The 15771-nt window shown below is 38.6% G+C and overlaps 1 protein-coding gene across 1 annotated transcript; it reads left to right on the top strand.

Moving 5' to 3' along the window:
- Positions 1-2863: 2863 nt before the first annotated feature.
- Positions 2864-14250, top strand: LOC103047892 (CCN family member 5-like). The gene is made up of 5 exons (XM_007248429.3): positions 2864-4728; positions 6044-6260; positions 9878-10126; positions 11974-12206; positions 13374-14250. Exons 1-5 carry the CDS (start codon positions 4666-4668, stop codon positions 13653-13655), a joined length of 1044 nt encoding a protein of 347 aa, XP_007248491.3. The 5' UTR covers positions 2864-4665; the 3' UTR covers positions 13656-14250.
- Positions 14251-15771: the final 1521 nt, after the last annotated feature.

The raw sequence follows: 15771 nt of genomic DNA, 5'->3' as shown, positions 1-15771 counted from the left end.
CTGTTAGCCTTTCTCCTGTTATCGGTTAACCTGTTAGCAGTTAGCCTGTTAGCTAATGTTATCAGCTATCCTGTTATCGGTTATCCTGTTAGCAGTTAGCTAATGTTATCGATTATCCTGTTATTGGTTAACCTGTTAGCAGTTAGCCTGTTAGCTAACGTTATCGGTCTGTGGTGTTATTAGTTATCCTGTTATCAGTTATCATTTTAACGGTTATCCTGTTAGCAGTTTGCCTGTTAGCTAATGTTATCAGTCTGCAGTGTTATTGGTTATCCTGTTATCGGTTATCCTGTTGTCGTTTATCCTGTTAGCAGTTAGCCTGTTAGCTAATGTTATCGATTATCCTGTTATTGGTTAACCTGTTTGCAGTTAGCCTGTTAGCTAATGTTATCAGTCTGTGGTGTTATTAGTTATCCTGTTATCAGTTATACTGTTATCGGTTATCCTGTTAGCAGTTATCCTGTTATCGGTTATCCTATTAGCAGTTAGCCTGTTAGCTAACGTTATCAGTCTGCGGTGTTACTGGTTATCCTGTTATCAGTTATCCTGTTAGCAGTTAGCCTGTTAGCTTATGTTATTGGTAATCCAGTTATCGGTTATCCTGTTAGCAGTTAGCCTGTTAGCTAATGTTATCAACCTGTGGTGTTATCGGTTATCCTGTTAGCGGTTATTCTGTTAGCAGTTAGCCTGTTAGCTAATGTTATCAGTCTGCGGTGTTATTGGTTATCCTGTTATCAGTTATCCTGTTACCAGTTATCCTTTTAGCAGTTAGCTTATTAGCTAATGTTATTGGTTATCCTTTTATCGGTTAACCTGTTAGTAGATACTCTGTTAGCTAATGTTATCGGTGATCCAGTTATCGGATATCCTGTTAGCAGTTAGCCTGTTAGCTAATGTTATCAGCCTGTGGTGTTATCAGTTATCCTGTTAGCGGTTAGCCTGTTATCAGTTATCCTTTTAGCAGTTAGCCTGTTAGCCAATGTTATTGGTTATCCTGTTATCGGTTAACCTGTTAGTAGTTACTCTGTTAGCTAATGTTATTGGTCTGTGGGGTTGTCGGTTATCCTGTTAGGATAGCCTGTTATTGGTTTTCCTGTTAGCTAATGTTATCGGTCTGTGGTGTTATTAGTTATTCTGTTATCAGTTATCCTGTTATCCTTTCTCCTGTTATCGGTTATCCTGTTAGCAGTTAGCCTGTTAGCTAATGTTATCAGTTATCCTGTTGTAGGTTATCCTGTTAGCAGTTAGCTAATGTTATCGATTATGCTATTATAGGTTATCCTCTCAGCAGTTAGCCTCTTAGCTAATGTTATTGGTTATCCTGTTATTAGTTATCCTCTTAGCAGTTAGCCTGTTAGCTAATGTCATCTTCCTGTGGTGTTAGCGGTTCTCTTGTTAGCAGTTAGCCTGTTAGCTAATGTTATTGGTCTGTGGTGTTATCGGTTATCCTGTTATCGGTTGAACATTTTCTGGATGACTGACTTAATGTGCAGGTTATGCAAGCCAGTAATAATGTGTACTGTGGTAGTGTTTTTTCATGATGTTTCTTTATAAATAATTGGTTGTTCGGATCAGTAATTTAAGTTAAATATATCATAAAGCAGATAAACACAGATTTTTCTTGTTCTGCCACTTCAAACCTTAAGTAGAACTGTAGTCTTCCATTTCCTCACTATGTTTCTCACAAGGGGAACTGACAGCTGAAACCTCTGAGGTAGCTTTTTGTATCCTTCTTCTAAACCATGTTGTTATCAGGTCATTTAAAAAGTTGTTTTGAGGCTCCCATGTTGCCACTGTTCAGAAAAGATGCAAAGAGGAGAGAAACTAGCAATTGGCCAAATTATTCCTTTCTCATAATTCACCTGATTCACCTGTGTCTGTGGGTCAAGGGTCAATGAGCTTACTAAACAAAGTTTGTGTTCCAGTAATTAGTGCTAAAAGTATTCAAATCAGTAAAACTACAAGAGTGCCCAAATTGTTGAACCTGCCTAATTTAGAAAATAAATCCTAAAAACTTAATTTCACTTCTCAAACATTACTGTGTTCATCTACTATGTGATATATTTAACTAAAATTGCTGATCCAAACAACCAATGATTTATAAAGGAAAATCCTGAAAATTATCAGGGGTGCCCAAACTTTTCCATACAACTGTAATTCCACAGGTGGTGGACATTGGAATTGTATCAAATTGGCCGAAATTAAGAAATGTGTCATACACTCTAAGAAATATAAGTACAGATTTGTACTTAAAAGAGTACAAAGCTTGTCGCTGGGGCTGTACCTTATATTGAGGCACAAAAAAGTACCTTTCGGTGAAAGTCCTTTTTTGTACCCATGGTTTTTGTGGCAGTAAAGATCATAAAGATTATAAACATTATCATCAACTAAATATGGCTCAAAAACTTGATGATACAAAATTGTCTGGCTTTCAAATAAAAAAATGTGCAATTTAAATATATATTGTTCATTAGTACAGTGATGCAGAATACTGAATGTACCCTTTGGCTGGTTAAATGGTACAAATTTGTACTTATTGCTGTTAGAAATGACTTTGTACTTCAGAGGGAACAAATCTGACCCTGTAAAGACCAATATTGTACCTTTGAGGGGACAATTATAAAGAGTGTACCTTCGAGTACAAAAAAGTACTCATGTCGTACCTCTGTTTTTTAGAGTGTAGCAAAAATTTCAGCCATATTGTCCAGCCCCGGTATGAAAAGAAGGACATGTTACTAGCCAGTAAAGGCTATTCGGCTTTAACACGTAAAAGTGACACACAAATTAACAAAAAGGCCAATAAAAATGATAAAAAACGAGCACTATCAGACTCTTGGAGACCAGAGAGACCGGGTTCACTGATTCAGTGACGACTCTTTGCGTCACGTTAGTTTAGAAGGCGAGGTTGGATTTAGGCCTATCATCACAGACACAGGAAGTGTCTAGACCAGACTTGTTAAGTGTGGGTGTGACCGCAGTGATTTTAAGGGAAATAAGAGCAGGAGAAGCTGAAGAGAGGCATGTGATTATCAAATGAGTGATGGTAATAGAATGGTTCTTGGACTGGATGTGCAGTTTGGTTCTGGGATAAACATCTAAAGATCTTACAGAAGCGTATTGTTTATTGTACAGCATTGCTCTAAAATATGCTTTTGTTTAAAATGAAATACATTTATTGTAAATTGTCAGAAAATGGGTTGTATATTACGTTCAGTGTAAACACTACCGTGTCACTGTGGGTAAGTGTCAGTCGTGCTGTTTATTTCTGTACCGTCTGAGCTTATAAATCACAACGACAGGCAGTTTAAACAAGCAGAGACTCACTAAAGATCTGTTAAAAATGTGCAGTATATGACTTAGAAAGTATTAGACTTAGAAAGTATACACAACATTCCATACAAGAAAAATCACACCAATAATGACTTTGTATTGGTAGAAAAAAAAAATCATGATCATGCAAAAAAATTGTCATCATGTCAGAAACGTGAGCAAGGCAAAAAAATGGATCATGTAAAAAATGTTTGATGACATTAAAAACATGATTATGTGATGTGATTCTGTCACAATCATATTGCTAAAATGTAATAACTTGAAAAATAGAGTGAAAAAGTCTTAACATGATAGAAGGATCACATGTGATTACATGGCACATTATACTACATGTGGTCTTATGTGGAAAAGTGTAATCATGCACAAAATATTTTTTTGGGAATCATATTTTGTGGTAATGTAACTGTGTGAAAATGTAATTGTGTGGGAACATGTTCATGTGTGGAAATGTGATTATATGGAAATATGACTGTGTGGGAACGTAATTGTGTGGAAATGTGAATGTGTGGGAATGTGGTTGCTTGGAAATGTAATTGTGTGTAAATGTGTTAATGTGTGAAAATGTGATTTTGTGGAAATGTGGTTGCTTGAAATTTGATTGCATGGGAATATTATTATGTGGGATTGTGTTCATGTGTGGAAATGTTGCACACCTGTGGTCACATGTTATTGCGTGGTATTATGTGTGTTTATTAGTGATTTCTGTTCCTTTAAATCATGCTCTCTGGGTTCAGTGAAGTGAGTTCTGAATCAGAGCTGCACTGCAGCTGAACTGTAACTGGGTCGGAAAGCATTTCTCTGTGAGTTCTCCGGGTTGTTACTGTTGGAAAGCTGCTGATTGATGTGTGTGATGTGTAAAGTCACGGTCTGGTGCTCAGGCCTCCTTCAGTAACTGCGAGAAGCTGGAAACGGACAATCACAGTCCGTCTGCAGAAACGTGCATATATATATATATAAAGATGTGTGGAGATATGTGGAGATGTACGTATGGCATGCAGCAGATCTGTGTACGTTCCATCTGTTCCTGCAGCGTTTGTTTATCTAGAACAATGGAACCGTCTTATTGACACTGCTATTTTTAGAGTTTAACACAGACTAACCGTGTTTTTGTGTGGGTTTATAAAGGCTGTGGTCTCAGGACGTGTGGAAGTGGAGGTTCGGCCGCTCTGGAATTGGAAGTATTTCTGATTCTGATCCAGATTCTATTTGCTCTTTCCGCCTCTGACATCAGCGGCTGGCTGTATAAATGCTCGGGCCGGAGGCGGGCAGGGCACTAACGCTGACACTTAATGGAATCTCGGACGTCTCACATAGGAGGCAAATTTGGGCTCCAGGATGAAGAGAGAGAGTGAAGCAGCTGTTATATCCCTCGCCCTCCAAATCTGCCTTCTCACACAGGTCAGAATACTCCACTATATACATACATATACATATGCATTATATAATTACTTTATAATATATAAATAAAAAAAGTGTAATAAAATACTACAGTTGTTTGGACATTAATTTTATTGAAAAAGTTCTGCACTTAATCCAATTAAACAGGACTAATTACACTCTCTATAATAAAATGTGCAGGTTTTTGTGTGTGCATATTTTTCATTTCATTTTTCATTTTCATTACAATAACAAATTCATCATGATACAATAAAATACTGTTATATTGTCCAGCTTTATTATATACTAATTACTTATCATACTACATATTTTGATTAATTACATCTACATTAAACTGTTTTGTGGCATTAAGTCCTGTTGTAAACATTATTAATACACGCTTACTAAGAAAAGAGATTTCTTTACATTTTGCTTAATATTAGTGTAGTCATATAGAACTATTGCCTTTACTTAAAATTGAAGAATGCTGTACATAACCTACTGTATGTAAACTCATGTGGAATCTGTATAAGTGTAAAAAAGTTGCCTTATAATATAACATCTCCAATAATAACCCTCAAATTGGTAAAACATCTTAATGAAGCACTAATGAAGAATAATTTTAAATGAAGGACCCATTTTTAGAGTTTATTTTGTGTCAGTGTAAGGAACTTTTGTAAATTAACCCTTAATCTGGTAGAACATTTGTATTATTTACATTGCATGTATTTACCAGCTTTTTCAGCAATTACTAAAGCCCACTAAATTAATATATTCTATATAGTTCATATTTTATACACTTTATGCATCATCCAGAATCATGTACTGAAGCGTTTTTCATCATTTTGAAGATAACCAGACAAAGAACTATTTTCTTTTGCTTGATGTGACTTAAAACTTAATAATTCTGCCATAGAAATTAACATTTTAACAAATTAACAATTTACAGGGCTCCAGAATAGAGCCTTGGGGCACTCCATAAGCAACAAGAATGACATATGAATTTGCTGGACGAAGCACAATAATTCTAGAGAACACTTTTTCTCTGCTCCACAGCTCTATACTGGGGGCTGTATACCCCTCTAGACTAGTGCCACTATGTTCATGTTTCTTTATCTGTTTCTAAGACTCCTATTCTATTGGTAATTCTCCTGCACAGGGACTAGGCAAGTTGTGTGTGTGTGCATTTGACCACCTGTGTGCATCTTCAATGGGTGAAACTTTGATGAATAACGCATTCAGTAGAAGAGGTGTCCATCAATATTTGAAGATATTGTGTATTGTATTTTTTTTTTTTTGTATTAAATTCTCATTGTAGGTTTAATCTCTCTGTCAGGTGGTGTGCCAGCTCTGCGATGGACCCTGCCACTGCCCCTGGCCCCCTCCTACCTGCCCAGTAGGCGTGGCCCTGGTGCTGGATGGGTGCAGGTGTTGTCAGATGTGTGCCAGGCAGGAGGGGGAGCCTTGCACGGAGAGGGAGCTCTGTGACGGGCGGCAGGGCTTGCAGTGTGACTACAGCGCCAGCTTCCCGGGTGGGCCGGGCGAGTGTGTCAGTAAGTTCTGCTGCTGTGGTTCTGGTATCAAGTGGTATCAAGTTGGTCCCACTTGTGTAAGAGCTGATAAGCCATACCAGGCTCTGTGTTTTGATTTTGTGATGTAAAAGTGGTGTAAAATAAGTATTTGCCACCCTACAAATATATAAAGTAGAGTATAATTGTATTTATTAAAGGAATAAAAAATATTCAAACCTCTCTGGCCCTGTGTGAAAAAGTGTTTGCCCCCCCTAAACGTATTAACCTGGTGCTACCTTTAACAGCAAAAACTGCCATCAAGCTTTACCAATAACTGGCAACGAGCCATTCACATCTCTGTGGAGGAATTTTGGCTCCACTCTTCTTTGCAGAATTGTTTTAATTCAGCTACATTGGAGAGTTTTCCAGCATGAACTGCCTGTTTAAGATCATGTCACAGCATCTCAATCAGACTTTAACTAGGCCAATCCAAAACCTTCATTTTGTATTTTTTTAAGCCATTTAGAGGTGGACTTGTTTGTAAGCTTTGGATCATTGTCCTGCTGCAGAACCCAAGTACACCTGAAGCAGGACAAAGCAAAGCAGGCCCAGACCATCACACTACCACCACCATATTTTGCGTTCTTTTTCTGAAATTATGTGTTATTTTTACACCAGATATAACGGTAGACACACCTTTCAAAAATGTACACTTTTGTTAGTGGTCAGCCGGTCACTCCTGGGAAGGTTCACCAGTGTTCCATGTTTTCTCTATTTATGAATAATGGCTTTATAACATTTTCCAGACTTTGAATTTGTTCAGACTGGGGCATAATGTGATGCTTTTTGAGATCTTTTATCTGCTTCATGTTGTCAGACAGGATCTATTTAAGTGATTTCTTGGTTCTAAAGGTCTGGCAGTAATCAGGCCTGGTTGTGGTCTGTGGTGAAATTGAACTCAGCTTTTCAAAAAGTGTGATTAATCACAGTTGATTTATGGGGGGGTGGGAGCTAGATTGCTTTGGATATTTTTTTCCCCTTAATAAGTTAAATCATTAAGTGAAATCTGAAAAATTTAATTATGACAAAAAGGCAAAAGAAATCTTTATGGGGGCAAATAATTTTTAATGCCACTGTATATTCTGTATATATGTACTTAATTTGATGTATACATATTACAAACACAAACTTGTAAACTGTTAAAATACACATATTATTTTTAAAATATAATTTTTTCTCACCGTATTGAAGTTTCTGCACTATTTAATCTATATATTGAAACTGTATGGTGGGAGGGATTAATGAAATATGGAATCTGTTAATTGGCTAGCCGTGTCGAGCTAACAATGCTGGACAACAGTAGCATTGTGGAAAGGGCAATAGGAATGTGGAATATGGCCTGTAGTAGACATGCTATTGCTGCAGAAGTGATGTTTGGGAGGCCAGTAGCAGTGTGGGACCGGGCCTGTAGCTGGCATGCTAACGCTGTAATAGCGAAGTGGTAGGAGGCCTGTAGCCAGTGTAAAAACTCACAGCTCTTAAACCTCAAATTGCAAAAAAGCATTTCAGATTTTGGGAGGTTCTTCAGAAGTCTAGCCTTTAAAACAGATTTGTATATCTCTTAAAGAAGCTGCAGTTTTATTTTTCTCACAATTATTTTAATGCAACATCTGTGTACATAAAGGACCCATTTTTAGAGTATATTTTTTGTGAGTGTGAAGAACTTTTGTTAAATTACTGTTAAACTGATAGAACATTTGTATTATTTACATTGCAATTTAATTACTCACTTATTTACCAGCTTTTTCAGCAATTACAGAAACCCACTAAATTAATACATTCTATAAAGTTTATTATATTCTATACACCCTATGTATTCTATGCATCATCCAGAATCAATATTGAGTCTGTATTTTAAAACTAAGGTACTAAAAGCCCAGTTTCCAATGCATACAACTGTTTGGTGGGAGGGATTAGTGTGGGATGGGGCCTGTAGCTGCCATGCTAACACTGTGGAAGCGATGTGGTGCAAGGCCTGTAGCCAGTGTGAAAACTCACAGTTACACCAGAAGACTCCAAAGACGAGGATACCAAAAATGACTTTTTGATCAGAAACACTGTTTATAGGAAAAGTATTTTACTGTAAGTAAAATTCTTTGCTGTAGGACCGTCATCGGGCTAGGCTTTCTTTCTGTACAAAGCACAAGGAGAGCCAAACCCCCTGGGCATGCAACCGGGGACCAACCTAATAGCACTAGGGCAGGGGTGTCCAAAATGTTTTTTTTGGGGGCCAGAAGGAGAAATATATTTGAAGTCACGGGCCAAAGACTCACAAATAATGAAATATTCCACTTTAAATAAAACATTTTCCTAATTATTTTCATTTACACACCATTTTACTTGACTTACTATCTTTATCTATCTTTGACAGTGTTGTGTAAACTAAGATTTTTCAAACTGATGTTTAATTTCATGATGTCACTTAATATTAAACTCCTTAATTACGGCAACTTTTAGACTCATTTGCTCTTTTTCTGCGGAACAACTGAACACTCTCTCCGCTTTTAGACTCTTTGGCCCGTTTTCAGCGCTAGAAATGCACACTCTCTCTGCTTTTAGACTCTTTCGCTGTTTTTTTGCGCTATAACTGTGCACCCTCTCCACTTTTAGACACTTTGGCCCGTTTTTCTGCGCTAGAAATGCGCACTCTCTCCGCCTTTAGACTCTTTCGCCGTTTTTTGGCGCTATAACTGCGCACCCTCTCCGCTTTTAGACTCTTTGGGCCGCTTTTCTGCGCTAAAACTTCACTCTCGCCGCTTTTAGACTCTTTGGCCCGTTTCTGACACATAGCTTTCAAACTCTGAATCTCACATTATAAAAACCTGCTTAACAGCGGGCCAACTTTCATTCTATTTCTAAAATACCTCGCGGGCCGCTCCAAAAAAGGAAACGGGCCGCAAATGGCCCGCGGGCCGTAGTTTGGACACCCCTGCACTAGGGTAAATGGATGGAAAAAGTAAATCGGCTGCTTCTGAAAGAAGGAAAACAGATGTATTTAGAGGTCTTTTATAGGCAGCTGATTGGTCAAGATAAGGCCACGTAGTATTAGGGTCTTCTGGCAGAACAACGCTAAGCTTATATTTTCTATATCATATAAAGCTAGTGTGCTAACTTGCCAAATTTGTGAAATCAGGATGGCAATGAGACAGGACACATTGGAAGACATTGGAAGCTAGCAATGCATAAGTGTGGTTGGATGAGGTCCATAGCCAGTGTGCTGCTATGTTGAGAGGCAACTTTACAGGAGAGAGAGAGGGAAAACCTTCTTAAGTGTCAATGGAAGACAATGTAAAAAGAGTATATTTCAGGTAATCTGGAGAATTTCTATTGGTCCATACATCAAGAAATGTTGACAGTTTCAAGGACAGTGTGTGTTTCAATTTTATAGTAAACTAAAATTTGTGAAAAATGGAGATGGAGTTGTGTTTCTTTAAACAGCAATGAAATAGGCTGGAATTTTAGTATTCCTGATATTGACTCAAGTTCAAGTCCACACTTGTTTCTTCACACTATGAACTCAGGTGAACTCAGGTAAACTCAGGTCACCTTTTTGCTGTGTTTCTCTCTTTCCCGGATGACCTCATCCCCTACCTGGGCAGGGCAGAACGTGCTGGGCTGTGAGCTGGATGGCGTGAGGTATGAAGAGGGTCAGTCCTTCCAGCCCACATGCATGCAGCTGTGCCACTGTGTGGGCGGCGGCATCACATGTGTCCCGCTCTGCAACGAGGACTTGAACCTGCCCATGGCCAACTGCCCTAACCCGAGACTGGCACAGCTACCCGGCCGGTGCTGCAGGGAGTGGGTGTGTGACGGCCTGGACAACAGCGTCCTGCTGGAGACCACTTCAGGTAAGACAGCAGTGCAGACACAATACACTGAATATACAGCTCAGAAAACCACTTCAGTTTCTGAATCAGTTTCTCTGATTTTGCTATTTATAGGTATATGTTTGAGTAAAATGAACATTGTTGTTTTATTCTATAAACTACAGGCAACATTTATCCCAAATTCCAAATAAAAATATTGTACTTTAAAGCATTTATTCACAGAAAATGAGAAATGGCTGAAATCACAAAAAAAGATGCAGAGCTTTCAGAAAAGAAGTTCATATTCATAAAGTTTTAAGAGTTCAGAAATCAATATTTGGTGGAATGACCCTGTTTTTCAATCACAGTTTTCATGCATCTCGGCCTGTTCTCCTCCACCAGTCTTACACACTGCTTTTGGATAACTTTATGCTACTCACTCCTGGTGCAGAAATTCAAGCAGTCCAACTTGGTTTGATTGTTTGTGATTGTCCGTCTTCCTCTTAATTATATTCCAGAGGTTTTCAATTTGGTTTTCAAAGATTTTTAAGTGGTCTCTTATTTTTTTCCAGACATATATACTACTGGACTGGACACTGAGAGAAAAATACACTATACCCACTATTCGCATGCCAAAAGTTATGGGACAGCAGCATGTGCAGTACATTGATCATGATCAAATGTTACCTCAGGGGACAAATTGGTCACACCCACTCCTGTAAAAGCTGTGAGGTGTTCCCTTGTGTGTGAGTGAGCTTGAACACTGGCCAGGCCAGTATGTCCAAGCCAGTTATCAAAATTTGGGTATAACGAAGTCACGAAACACGAACTAGTATTGTGTCTCATGACTTCTGCTGTGTCTTATGGAAGCTATAGAACTCCGCATTAATCTGTGGGATATGGGTATGTGGGTCTCCTTCATTGAATTTAAATGTGATTTTACTCAAAGTCCCTTGTCTGTTCACATGGACAATTCTAGCCAGATATTGCCGGTCACCATCATTACCGCCCACTGCTCTGTGACTTATTCTGTGATGGTGACACTGTGAATATCACAGCATTGTAGTGATGTGATATGAGGCCTGTAGCCATTGTGCTAACACCACATTAGCGTTTTGGGACAAAGCCTATTTCTGCCAACTTTCCTAGTATTTAACAGTTTTAGCTAATCAAAGACAGTTGTTTTTAACAAAAGAACAAAGAAACTCTACTTTTTGCTTTTACCTTTAGGGTACTTGAGCCCCCCCAAAATGAGCTAGCGATGCCCCTGGCCTGTGGGACAAGGCCTGTAGCTAGGGTCTCTAGCAGCTAGCATGCTAGTAGTGATATGGAACGAGGCATGTACCCAGCTTGCTAACATCACAGCAGTAATGTTGGGAGCGTAGTAGCATTGTAGGACGAGGCCCACATTGTAAACCTTCACCAATTAAATTTTCTTTTTTTAGAACTGTATCAGTAAGCCAAGAACCGTTGAGGAACCTTTTTTGTTAGCCCACATTAAAACAAATAAGCCCCCCATGTCGAAGCACAAGTGAACCTGTCCCACCTCCATACTTCTAGCTTTAAATAACTACTGTGGTCAACTACCTACTGCTCTTAGCACGAGCTACGCCACTCTCGGGTGGTCGAAACCGCAGCAAAAGGAATACAGGAGCTTCAGTTTGTTATGTTTAGTAGAAAGTCATGGTGGGCTTCACTTGAGTCATTAATCCTTTGGGAATGTCATGCTGTGCTACATCACCCTGCCGCCGCCGCCACATACCAGCGGCACCACAAAGCATGCCGGCCGTCTGTTCTGATGGCCCGCCCAGTTAACATCTGCCTGGGGGGCAGAAGCTCCCAATCAAACCCTGAGGATGTTTATGCCCGCGCTCTGTGCCTCTCCACAGCTGACCGAGGCGCAAGGTCGTGGCAGGACGTGTCGGCGTCCAGCGGCAGCCCATGGTCCAACTGCGTGGAGCAGATCACAGAGTGGAGCGCATGCTCCCGCAGCTGCGGACCAGGTGTCTCCACCCGCATGTCAAACAGGAACTGGGCCTGCCGCCCACAAACACAGACACGACTGTGCCAGGTCAGGCCCTGCCACTTGGCCCCCTCAGCAGCCGCCAACCGAGTCCAGACGGTGAGTGATAATGTAATAATAAAGTGTACGTTAACGGATCACGTATGTCACATGATAATGCATGTCATTTGTGTGTGATTACGTGCTATTCACATGATGTCACATAATGTACAATCACATGTTATTCATACGGTATTACATGCAGTGTCAATTTTGACAGGTGATTTTGATTTAGTTTTAGTCCAGTTTTAGTCTATTGAGCGTTTCCTGCCTCCAGAAATCTGAACAAGCTTACTTTTCTAAATATCTTGGATACGAGATGCATGCCACATATTTAGAGTTTAGTTTTCCATGGTAGCGCAGCTGAACTTATCATATAAATGATATTTATTCAGTAAGTGGGAGAGGAGGAGCTGCTGTGTGGATCAGCTGTGTGGGGTTCAGAGTGAGGGGCTCGAGGGGGACCGGTGTTGTGACAAAGTCAGCACCCCTGCCAGGAGAAGCACCTTTTCACTGTCTTCTTGGCTTTAACTTTACTAAGGAAATCAAATTGATTGAACAAAGATACTGTTCTAAGCTGACTCATAACAGATAATGAAAAATAATCATATCACCTGCAGCCTCTCCTGTGAGGGGGTGCTTTTCCCAGCGGGGGTGCTGAATTCAATACTGTATGGAGCGGCAGTGTTCCCATCACTGCACAATAATATAATTTATTACAAATAAATTATGTCAATCAGTCTTTGACATTTTTGTTTTAATTTGTTGATTTAAAATGTGTAATAAATATTGTCATAGTTTTTGTTTTAAATTATTAATTTTAAGTTTTCCTCTTGTTTTTGTCTTGAAAAATAGGTCGGCAACGAAGATTTTTCGTCATAGTTAACAAAATGAACACTGGGTACCTATGATTGCATGTTATTCACACAAAGTAACATGTAGTGCTGTGATGTAAATGAGCTACGTAGAAATCCTTTAAGCGTGTATTTTTTTTAAGTCGTCAATGTTCTAAATATAACATTTACCTAATGAAAGATGGGCTTCCTGCGTCAAGAATATACATCTAAAGTAAAGTCAGTCATATCCTGTACCCGTGGTCTCTTTTAGCAGCAGTGTTGGTGATGTAGAGTAGGATTAGCGCAGACGGCGTAGCGGCAGCGTGATCGATTAGCAGCAGGGCTGTGCAGTGTTTGCACGACAGTGTTTATTTGAGCTCCTGCATTCCAGGGAACGGGCGCGTGTGAGAGCAGCTACCGGGCGCCGCTCCCCGTCCGGCTGGAACACCAGGGCTGCCACAGTACCCGCTCCTACAGACCCCTGTACTGCGGCACCTGCACCGACACCCGCTGCTGCACCCCCCACCGGACCAGAACCGCTCACACGGCCTTCCGCTGCCCTCAGGGAGGCCTCGTCCAGCACAGGGTCATGATCATCGAGACCTGCGCCTGCCACTACCACTGCCCTCACCTGCCACTGCCCAGCGCCAGGAGGGCCAGATCCTGGCTGTAGATGGAGCGATGGATGATGGTTGTGATTACAGTAATATACTCATATCTGGGATATGGGTTCAAAATAGCTACTCCTTATACTCCTTATTAACCCCTTATAGCCTGCGAGTCTGTATGTGGGCCTACACTGGTTCCTCAAGCTAGTACCATACTCTACCATACATATCATATATGAACATGCAATAGGGGTCAAGAGGTTAAGCATTTTAAAATCAGTCTGAAATACTATGCTACTCGATTTACACTGTTACAAAAATAAATGCAAAAATAATAATACATTTTTATAGACTGTATTTGGCAGAAATATATACATACATATTACAACAGTCATTTTTGTTTAAAATTGTTATACCTTCTTTATCAAAGACTACTTTTTATTTTATGGCTAAAATAAAAATATAAATAAAAAAGTAAAAACTTTCAAAACACAGATAACTCATGTAATCCATTCATACAGAGTTATAATGTTTCATGAAATCACATGAGATATTTCAGTTAACAGTGCATTCTTGTCATTTAAATATAATAGTTTCCAAAGAAAATATTACAGGGAAATTCCTGTAAAATCTACTGGGGAAAATTTGTTCTTTTTTCACCTTTTTTTTTTTTACAATGTATATATATATATATATATATATATATATATATATATATATATATATATATATATATATATATATATTTAATTACACAGATAGTTATGTAGTAAAATATATTTTAGTTTTGTATTACACACATTTTAATCTGCACTTCTTTTGTACAATCAGAAGAATAGGTCAGTGTTGAGATTAATTGCAGAATTTTGTGTATCAATGTATTTAACAAATATCTGGTAAATATTCTGTACATCCAGTATAATTGTCCCACATCATTAAAACTACTTCTTTTATTCTGTTCTATATGTTGTTTTTTTATTATTTGACATGAATTGTCAGTAAGGTAGATGTCACTTTTTTTGCTAAAATATTGAATCTCCATTTTGCTCCATATCTCCATTGCTGTTTTTCACGTTTTAAAATAAGGTCAATTTAACAGTTGATCTTTACATTGTGTCCAAATTTGGGATAAATCAACCAATAGTAATGCTCCAAAAATGTGTTGAAATAAAATATTTTTACTGTGACTTAAATCGAAAGTTAAGCCTGTTTTTTTAATTTTTTTTTTTATTTGGAAAAACAAGGTTTTTGTCTGACAGCAACCATATGCTTTTATGTGATGAGAAAATTGAACCACATGTAAACTAAAAAGATCCATATATAAGAAAATATACAAACTGAAAATCATAAATTAATTAATCCCAATTTTTGTTTATTTTTTTATTTTTTATGCATATATGTGACTATGTGATGACAGTTATACAGTTATAACACAATAATATAATTATACTTTATTTTTTAATTATAAAATGTATGTTCACCCAGTGGAATTATACTTTTACTAGGAAAACATACTTTTAGTAGGAAAGAAACAGAGCAATTCTGTAGTAAAAGGACTGTCTGTGTTTAGCACGGGCAAGTTCAAGGTTATTTAAAATGTACATGGTTTATTTTTCTTTAGGTGTCTCATCAGTTTTTCACTTGCTATCACATTGTAGTGCATTTGCTGATCATACAATTTCAGTTCTACTGTTCTTCAGCGAGTTATGCAGTTTCCATGATGAGCACTGTCACTTTTGAAGCTCCCCAGTTGACTGATATGGCAAACAGAATATATGCTAAACAATTGGAAAACTCACTCACAGTCATATTTAACCAGCTGGTGTTTTACAGCATGCAAGTGTCCCAAAAAAAACTTTGCAGAATGTTATAATGCAATATAGTGGGCACCCCTTCTGCAACAACCACCACCCCACCCCAGTCGAACCACACATAGATGAATATTACAATAGCTACAAATTCTCTGTCTTGACTTAGTTATATTAACTTAATACACATTAACATCCCACAAACACAGCTAGAAACGACAAAACTACCATGTACAATAGACCACAACAATCAATGCTTAATGTTCCTACAAGTACAGTCGTTCAACAAAGATTACTGTATGCCTACAGTACACCAGGGCAGCCAAAACATTAAGTACACACAAAAACTCACCAGTCAGGCAGACAATTATTG

The sequence above is a fragment of the Astyanax mexicanus genome, chromosome 24 (assembly GCF_023375975.1).
Source record: "Astyanax mexicanus isolate ESR-SI-001 chromosome 24, AstMex3_surface, whole genome shotgun sequence".
In the NCBI taxonomy this organism is placed as follows: domain Eukaryota; kingdom Metazoa; phylum Chordata; class Actinopteri; order Characiformes; family Acestrorhamphidae; genus Astyanax; species Astyanax mexicanus.
This window is presented reverse-complemented; position numbering and strand designations above follow the sequence as displayed.